We start from the raw sequence: 10,103 nt of genomic DNA, 5'->3' as shown, positions 1-10,103 counted from the left end.
CAGTTAAAGTCAAAAGAGTTAAAGGCAAGGGCAAGGGCAGAGTTGAAAATTGATGTCACTGATATCAATTGTAAGAGAGTAAAAAGGATTCTAGTGGAAGAGTTACAAGGGGATTACCTTGAGGAGTATGGCCTACTGTGGGACTATAGAGAGGAGATACTGGCTACCAACCCAGGAAGCACAGTAGACCTGTTACCTGACAGCTCCAACCCTCAAATGTTTGGCTCAATGTATGTTTGCTTTGATGCATTGAAGAAAGGGTGGAAGGCTGGATGCAGACCTGTCATTGGACTTTATGGTTGTTTCTTGAAGACCATATGCAAAGGAGAGCTGCTAACAGCAATTGGAAGAGATGGCAACAATCAAAGGTACCCCATTACTTGGGCAGTGGTCAAATCTGAATCCAAAGCTACTTGGGCTTGGTTCTTGAAGCACTTGAAGAATGACCTTGGCCTTGGTGATGGTACTAACATCACATTGATCACTGATATGCAGAAGGTGAGTTTTATGTTTTATGTTTTTTAGTTTTTGTTAATTATAGCTAGGGGTGTATTTGATACCATTGTGTAAAGATGAGGGGGGGATTTGATACTTTTAGGGATAGTTTGAGGGGTCTTTTGATACTATATTGAATAGTTCAGGGGTGTTTTTGATACTATTTTGGATTTTGACAGGGCCTTCTTCCAGCCATAAAAGATGAGTTGCCTGAGGTAGAACACAGATGGTGTGCTCAACACATATTCATGAGGTGGCAGAAAAGGTGGAGTGGGGGAGATTTCAGGAAACAATTTTAGATGTGTGCCAGGAGCACATTTGAAGAGTACTTCCATGACCAGCTGGAAAAAATGGATGCTCTAGGTAATGGCTATGTTGAACACCTCCTTACTTATCCACCACACACATGGTGCAAGGCCTTTTTTGGCATACCATTCGAAATGTGATGCAGTGGATAATAATATGTGCGAGTCCTTTAATGGAGATCTATTGGAAGCTAGGAAAATGCATATACTGTCATTGTTGGAGTGGGTTAGGAAAGATGCCATGAATAGGATTTATAGAAAAAGAATGGAGTGTGTGAAATGGTTCACACATGTCAGTCCTAGTAGTATTACATTGTTAGAAAAGAATCTGAATAGGGCATGCAAGTGCCATGTAGAGTACAATGGGGAAGATGCTTATGAGGTATCAGAGGGTGAGAATAGGCATACAGTTCATATGAGTTCTAGGAGCTGTACTTGTAGGGCATGGAATTTGACTGGAATTCCATGTCCATATGCCATATGTGCCTTGAATCATAAGGACAAAGATTTGTTAACAGGCATTCACCCCTGCTACTCCAAGGAAACATATTTGGCTAGCTATAGTTTTGTGATGCAGCCACTAAAAGGTAAACAAATGTGGCCAAGAACTGGAAGAGAACCTCTTATTCCACCTCAAGTGTTGAAATCTGCTGGAAGACCAAAGATAGCTAGGAGAAGAGACAGAGAAGAACCCAAGCCTTCAGGCAAGCTGTCAAAGGCAGGCTTTGTTATGTCATGCAGCTACTGCCATAGCAAAGGTCATAATGTCAGGGGCTGTAGTAAGAAGAAGAAAGGCATACATGTTCCTCCCATGGAGAAGGGTAAGACTATGGTGGTGGATGATGAAGAGCAAGAACCAACATCAGTGAACCAGGTCAGTGTATAGTTCAGGGGTGTTTTTGATACTATTTTAGATAGTTAAGGGGTTTTTTTGATACTATTTTGTATAGTTTAAGGGTTTTTTGATCCTATATTGCTTTTTGACAGGTTCCAATACATACTGGATCTGGGATTCATATTGGCACTCACGTACCACAACAAGAGAGGCAAGCACCACCTATGGCCAATAAGAACATAGGAAAAGGAAAAGGAAAGAAACACCCGACAAATAATGTTGGAGCAGGACTATGTCGTGATAACGTTATTAGAGAAGTTTCATTTAATGTAAGGTTTTGAAGTTTATGTATATATTTGTTTGTTTGCTTTACTCCAGTAGTTTCATTTTATGTTGTTTGCTTGCAGTCTGGTGAGCTTGGGGACAGGATGGCTACATCACACAATCCAATACCAGAAGAAGTGCAAAGAAAAATACAACATAAAGCAAGCACTGCGCAGTTTGAGGGGAGGCCATTTTATGGTAGATTTAGAGCTACTGGACCTCAGTGGAATGGAAATGAAAGCGTCTCAACCAATCAATTAGAAACTGAGGTTCAGAGGAGGATTAGCCAGATGCAACAAAGAAGGCAGAACACTGAGTCAGCTCCTAATCCAGACTTTACTACCTTCTCTAGACAACTAGCCCCTACATTCTGTAGTGTGGGTCCACAAGCTTTCACAAGAACAGTATCTGGGCAATCACTATCCCAAACTGATTCCAACTCAGTCAATGCACCAAATCCTTTCAATAATTTGCAGCAATCAACTTCTGTGGGATCTCAACTATCACAAGATAGCCAGTCAACGATGGAAGGTGGTCAGTCAGAAGTGCATAGAATGCAAAGGAGGATGACCAACATGGGACCTCAACAGCCACCCCAGAAGCAAAAGCCAAAGAAGAGGGTGAATACACCTTTCAAGCAGCCAACTCCTAAACCAAATTGGAAACCATAATCATAGGGATGTTTTTGTTTTAATATGGTGTGTTTTTTGCAAATGTTGTATGCACATTCTGCCCCGTATATGCACAATGTGGTGTGAATGGAGGACATATTTTGTTACCTCATGGGTAGGTTATTTTGCGAATGTAATAGTATTGTGTTTTTGTGTGCACATATAAGTAATCTGATCATGTAAAAACAATGTGTTTATGCTATCTATTCATCATATCATTTTACTTCAAAGTAGGTTGTTTGCATATATTTTCATTTCATAACAGGTTGTTTACAATGTGTAGTTTTGGAATTAAGTTGTGTGTTTCAGTGTTTTATAAGGGGCTAATTGATACTTTTAATACAAGTTGGAGGTGTTTTGTGATCCATTAATTAGTAGTTTGGGGGGGAAATTGATACCATAAAGTTAAGTTCATGGGTTTTGATCCAAATTTTTCAAATTTCATTAAATTCAATTGTGTTTGAAACAGCCATTTTTGCATCAACACACATTCAAATTCAAAAAAAATAACTAGAACAGTTGCTTGAGAAAGGGAAAAATTTTCATTCATCTGATAGCACTTACAATCATTTCTATTCATCAAACAGCTGCAATTACAACAATTACAAGAATTAAAACCATCAACACTAACACAAAGCCAGCAGCAACACACCAGAACCTGTTCTTATATTTTTGCCCCTCCTCTCTAGCCAATTTGACCATGAATTCATATGAGTTTCTCATTTCTGCAGATCTCTGGTCTTCCCTATCTTCAAGGTAGTTGAAATTCCCATGACCCATTACAATTTCATCAATCTCATCTAACAGTTCATTAATGACTTCCTTCGATCGACTCGTAAAGAGTTCTTCATCATACCAATCAAAGAATCAACAGCCAATCGCACCTTTCCTACACCCATAAAATCGTCTTCCTGGAGTTCCCCTCGTCCATGACACCCAAATCGGAGCTTTGACAGAAAACGCACATTTACAGTAATGAGTTCCTCCCTCGTAATTGTAAACAGGTCTGCTACCACGCCTCTGTCGAGGGCGATACTGTCTGCTGGATCTAGCAGAGGAACCATGCGAATTTGAACCACTGGACATGTTAGGGTTAAGGATTTTGCGAGATAAATTGTAGCAGGGGTGAAATTGGGGTAGAAGATGTCAATTTAGGGTTTATGTATTTTCAGAATTGAATTGGAAAGAATGTAAAATTAGGGATTTCATTCAATTTGGGGGTTTATTATTAATGAAATCAAGTGGTTTTGGTTTGGTGGTTTGTCAAAACCACGAGTGTATCTCAAACGCCAAACAGAGACTGGGCAGGGGGGCTTTTGAGCCGAAATACGCAAGTTCAGGGTATAAGTGATCCTATTTCCCAGCTTTGGACTTTTTTGATATTTTGACACAAGTTGAGGGGTGAAAGTGATCCTTTGTTCTTAAATTTTTCATAGTCACATGATATTTTGTGAAAATAGAAGCTATTTTTTAGCAATTTTGTTATTTTTTTCTATTGTCTTTATTTAAAACAAACATACTTTTGCATAAAAATAACCTTATGAACTAATATTTTTATCGTTTGAAATATTTGAGAAAATGAAAATCATTGACTATATTATATCTATCTATCTATAACTATCTTATATGTGGGAAGGGAAGGGGGGGACAGACAAAATTACGATAATAGATTTCATTAGGGTTAAATTTGTATTAAAAAATATTAAACTAATAAGAGTTTAATTTAAATGAAATTAGATAAATAAAGATATAATTGAGTAATTCTAATTTAACTACAAATCTAATTCTAATCTACATTACATCTAAAATTTTAGCTTTTTACCTTCAGTAATTAATACAAATTAAAAACAAATCCACAATCCAATATATAACTACGAACCATGCGGCATAATAACTAGGGCTTGGATTCATATTAGCCCTTTACATACCTGCCTCATCTAATAAGGAAATAAAAAGTTAAAATTTAGCGTCTTTTTTATTATTATTTTATATAATTTTTTTTTAATTTTTAGTTAACTAAAGTAATTAATTATATGTATAATATTACTCTGCATTAAAATTTATAAATAACGGGTCATATGAATACCGCTCACGTGCGTAGCACCAATAAAATAATATATAATAATTTATTAAAAATTGATATTATATTTATAATTTAACTAATATAACGGATCATATTAATATTGCTCACGTGCGTAGCACGTAACTACAATATTAGTCTTCTATCTATATATATATTATATCTATCTATCCATAACTATCTTATATGTGGGAAAGAGGGGGGGGGGGACAGGTAAAATTACGATAATGGATTTCATTAAGGGTAAAATTATTAAATAAATAATAAAATTAACAAGTTTAGTTCTTAAAAAAACTAATTTCAATATAGAAATAGAAATTAATTATCAATAGAATTATAATTGATCTAGGATTGATTTTTCTTTTTTGTAGAAGTAAAATTAATTTAACGTATAAGAGTTTGATTTTAATAATATTTATACATTTAGATAAAAGCTTAACTTGGTATAGAGTATTACTAAACCATCTTTTATAGTATGAGATAGAAATCATTGTGATACCACAATGAGATAAGAGCAAAGCCCAAAAAAATGCCGAATTTAACAACTATTTCGGTAATCAATTTTATATTCAAACTATAAAAGTTTAAGTTAGGCCAAATGTCATAAAAAGGCCAAATATCTATACTATATATAAAAGTACGGATGGGGGGGACAAGCAAATTTACTGAATAATCCTTTTCAGTTTACAGCTAAATAAAGGTTTTATAGTCATTAACTAATTAATTATTTAATTAATCACTATTGTAATTAAACTCCTAATTAAAATAGATAGCTAAATTATCTCCAATTTAATTTTTAATATGTAAAAAATAACTAAATTGTCTCCAAATTAGTAGGAATACCTATCTTTTAGTTTGATTGAACTACAAAATCAAAATACTATATTTGTCAATATATTATTATTTAAATTTCTATCTTATATTTTTAAAGATATTATTAATTAAATTAAATTAATTATTTAATTATGGTTATTATAAAACCAAAAGAAGAATAAATTCAGTATGGAAAAAAAGTTAATAACCGAATATATTATATTTACTTTTACTATTAATTATAAATAAAAAATTGATATAATTATAATAAATTTACTAATATGTTCATTGATGAGTTACATTACGAGCCACGTGCATAGCACGTAATGCGAAACTAGTTTTATAAAAATTTCACAAAAGTCCTGATTTTTTAATTTTATCGATTTTGGCCAAAAACAGATTATTTGGTTTCAATTGTGGCCAACTCTCAATTTGTTTTCAATTTTGCATACGTGTCTCCTACGTGGCATGCACATATATTGAAAGGTCGGAACTTTTGTGAAACCAAATAATTCATTTTTGGCCAAAATCGACAAAATTAAAAGGTCGGGACTTTTGTGAAACCAAATAATCAATTTTTGGCCAAAATCGATAAAATTAAAAGGTCGGGACTTTTGTGAAACTTTTGCGAACGGTTTGGCCTTTTTACAACGTTTGGCCTTTAACTTAAAGTAAACTACTGTTGGTTTAATATAATAATTTATAAAACACATACTTATTGTATTAATAAATACCACTTTACTAATTAATAATCAAACACAATAGATTATAAAGCCATTCATAAATTTTCTATTACAGCAACAATAATATTGTAAACAATAAAATTCATCAAATTGACTATTTTAATAATTATAATATTGTGTTAATACGATAAAGAATTATGCAATATATATATAACGGGTCATATAAATATTACTCATGTGCTATATTTCTTATTTTAAATAAAAAAATTTATAAAATTCAATTAAACAAAAAAATCGTATTTAATAGTTTAATTAACATTAGTATATAAAACGGGTTATATAAATTTCGCTCACGTACGCAACATGTGGCCAAATGCTATCTATAAAAACTAAATTATTATTATTATTCAATAATTTAGTTAATATTTAATATAACTATATATATAACGGGTCATATTAGTATCGCTCACATGCGTAGCACGTGGCGTCACGCTAGTATATAAAAGCACGAATGGGGGAGGGCAAGCAAATTTACCGAAAGGTCATTTTAAATTTATTTTAATAACAGGTTTTATAGTCTTTTCTTAATTAATAAATATAAAATACTGCTAATATAGAGAAATAGTGAATTTAATTTTAACAAGGAATCGTACTATATTTTCTAATTATTCCCTAAAATTGTGGTAATCTTAACTTATTTTTTTATCTGAATTTGATTTTAATAAGGAATAGTAATATATTTTCCGATTATTCCCTAAAATTGTGGCAATCTTTACTTATTTTTCTATCTGAATAGACTTGAGAATCTATCAAACTAATTATCTTAATATTCAAATTTGATTCGACAATTATTTGAATTTGATATAAACTCGATGAATTCTATCAAATTGATTTAAAATTAACTTTAAGTAGTTTGTGAGTAGAGTTGGCTTAATCACTTACATGTTACCACGTATCAATGTAGCACCCCAAGTCAATCCAGCTTAGCACAATTAAAAACAATCAAACTGCTATTGTGAACCAGTATTTTTAATTTCTTATAACTTTTACTGATTGATAATGATAACTTAATGTAAGATTTATAGTCTTTAAAAAAGTATGCTTTTAAAGTTTCTATAGTCTTCAAACTCATATGCCACAATTTTAGATTTTGATTTTGCTAATTTGTTTTTGTTCCGCCCCTTTGAAATTGGAATGTGTTATTTAATAACTGGATTGTCCAAAAAATGTTTACACTTTTGGATGACTAACTACAATAAAATTTTGCAACCAATGATCTAAATATTATTTTAAAAATTGTAAACTATAAAAATATTTGTATTTGATATATACAGTTCAAGTATACATAAACAATAAAATTTTAGATTGAATACAAAAATAGATAGGGATTGCCTGTATAATTAGGGATATACACAAAACAGATAAAGACAAAAAAACATGCTTCCATGCAACATTTTTTATTAGTAACAGTACATTGTGAATTTCCAAATATAACAAAATAAGTTTTGCATTTACAATTGTATTGTCCATTATTTCAAGTATACATAAACACTATAAGGTTTAATATGAAGCAACTATATGCAAATATATTAAATTTGGATTTAAATCTTATTTTTTTTAACTTTAATTGTTCGTTAATAATTGATACTCATAACATTACTCCATTAAAATAGTAAATTTTGTTATCATTAAGAGTTAAACATAAGTAGTAATTCTATTTTATATAGAGTACTCTATTTAATAATAAACCAGTTGTTTGATTAACTATAAATTGTTGTATGATTTAGCTATGAAATTGTTTGACGCGTGCGTATATAATTATTAACTTATAACAAAACTATATATATATATATATATATATATATGCCATAAATTATCAACTTTCTCCATCCATCCCAACTCATTCCAGGTCCTATATTTCTTTTCTTATACTATCATTATAAGCATTGTAAAAAAAGTTTAACAATTTTAAAAATTAACTTAATTAAATAATTAGATTATATATTACAATTCAACAAAGTTTGAAAACAACAAACTTAATGAATGAAATTAACAAGAAAGGTCTAATAATGCATGTCTTATTTGACTTAGATATGCAAGTGTATTAATTAAATTTAAAATATTTTATAAGTTTAAAATTTATTTCAATATAATTTGATATTGTTTTTAACATTACAATAATATTAAAAATTAGGCTAAAAACTTTTATCTATATACAAGTTTATCAACTTCTAAGCATTATGTTTATTTATAATAAAATTTCTAACTAATTTAAAATATTATAAATAAAAATACATTGATATATTTATAATAAATTTAATTAACATATAAATCGACGAGTCACATTACGAGTCACGTGCGTAGCACGTAATGCGAAACTAGTAGATATAAAAGTGTAAGAAATTAATATTAGTTAGAAGTCTAATGTTAAAAATAATAGGAGTCCTAGGTTGTAAATTGTTGGATTTTGATATTAAAAATATAAAGTTAATAGAAGTTTAAATATGCAAGATTCAAGTGTAACTGAAGTTTAATTGAAATATAAAATCTAGAAAAAAAGTTCTCACATTATAAACTTAACAGTAGTCACGTAATGTCTAATAATATTATTAGAACCATATTAAGGGTAGAATTGATATAAAAAAATGTCAAGCTAATAGGATGCCAGGGATAATTTCTCCGATGACACAACAAATTAATAAAAACAAATAAAAATAACATAATTAAGTATTCAATTTCAATACAACAAAGGAGATTTATCGTATTTAATATATTAACGAGTCATAGAATTATAACTCACGCGCTCTAATTTTAAATTAAATAAAAAATAACTTGTAATAATTTATCAAAAACTAAATTATTATATTCACTAATTTTATTAATATTCAATAAATACGACCGGTCATATAAATGTCGCTCACGTGCGTAGCACGTGGGAAAGGTGGGGGGGGGGGGGGGGGGGGGGGGGGACAGGCAAAATTACGATAATAGATTTCAATAATTAAAAAATTTACGAAGTTAAGTATAGATCTAATTCTAATAAGTTGAACAGAAATTAAATAAGAATGTTAATTATGAATTATGACAATTTGTTTTTGATAATATGAATTATGAAAATTTATATCTAAGTAGAAGTCTAATTTTACAAATATGCATCAAATAAAATAATTATTTATTAAAATAGTGAAACTACTAAAGTAATCTTCGTTAATACAAATAATATAAAAATGTATACATTATAAATATTAGTTTTGTATGAAGATTACAAATAAAGAGACCAACACCTAATAAAAATCGTATAGTTAAAGAAGTTTATTACATATACTCTAATTAAAAGTGGCCATCTACTGCTATAGTGTGATAAAAAAAAATGCTCCATATTTATTCGGCTCAGTTCGACAATCTATATTAAAGCATGTCCATTTTTTTAATTCATAATTTTAATAATGACACCAAATATTTTTATTTGTTTTAATATAACTCTATCATTTTTTTTCAGGGAACTACCATAAATGTTATATATATGGAGCAATTTATTTGATAAATATAACAATTTTACGGTTTCTTCTTTTCATTGTCATCGCTGATTTGGTTTCTTTTATTTCCAGGAGTTGCATTAAATGTAATTACTTTGAATTGAAAACTCATTATGCTTATTGTAGATTAGTAATTTATAGTACGATAAATGCTATATATGGAGCAATTTATTTGACAAATATAAAGCTTTTACGAATTTTTTTCCATTATAATCGCTGATTTGATTTTTTTTTTCCAGTAGTTGCATTGAATGTAATTATTTTGAATTGGATACTCATTGTGCTTATAGAAGGTTAGTAATTTATGGTTTATCCTAACATTAGAATCCATGTGAAACTTCTTTTTTATCAATGTTAAATA

At 30.1% G+C, this 10,103-nt stretch overlaps 1 protein-coding gene across 1 annotated transcript; it reads left to right on the top strand.

The window, feature by feature from the left end:
• Positions 1 to 861: 861 nt before the first annotated feature.
• On the top strand, positions 862 to 2,796 carry LOC126686344 (uncharacterized). Its single transcript, XM_050380382.2, has 3 exons — positions 862 to 1,674; positions 1,788 to 1,964; positions 2,043 to 2,796. The coding sequence occupies exons 1-3, from the start codon at positions 862 to 864 to the stop codon at positions 2,628 to 2,630; spliced, it is 1,578 nt and encodes a 525-aa protein (XP_050236339.1). The 3' UTR covers positions 2,631 to 2,796.
• The last annotated feature ends 7,307 nt before the right edge of the window (positions 2,797 to 10,103 follow it).

This window comes from Mercurialis annua, linkage group LG6 (assembly GCF_937616625.2).
Source record: "Mercurialis annua linkage group LG6, ddMerAnnu1.2, whole genome shotgun sequence".
Classification (NCBI taxonomy): Eukaryota; Viridiplantae; Streptophyta; class Magnoliopsida; order Malpighiales; family Euphorbiaceae; genus Mercurialis; species Mercurialis annua.
This window is presented reverse-complemented; position numbering and strand designations above follow the sequence as displayed.

What these genes read in the sequence shown, in the direction of transcription:
- LOC126686344 (XM_050380382.2), top strand. Translation starts at nt 862, where the DNA reads ATGGCTATGTTGAACACCTCCTTACTTATCCACCACACACATGGTGCA. An exon ending in AACCAACATCAGTGAACCAG is followed by an intron (nt 1,675 to 1,787) that starts GTCAGTGTATAG and finishes GCTTTTTGACAG; the next exon opens with GTTCCAATACATACTGGATC. An exon ending in TTAGAGAAGTTTCATTTAAT is followed by an intron (nt 1,965 to 2,042) that starts GTAAGGTTTTGA and finishes GTTTGCTTGCAG; the next exon opens with TCTGGTGAGCTTGGGGACAG.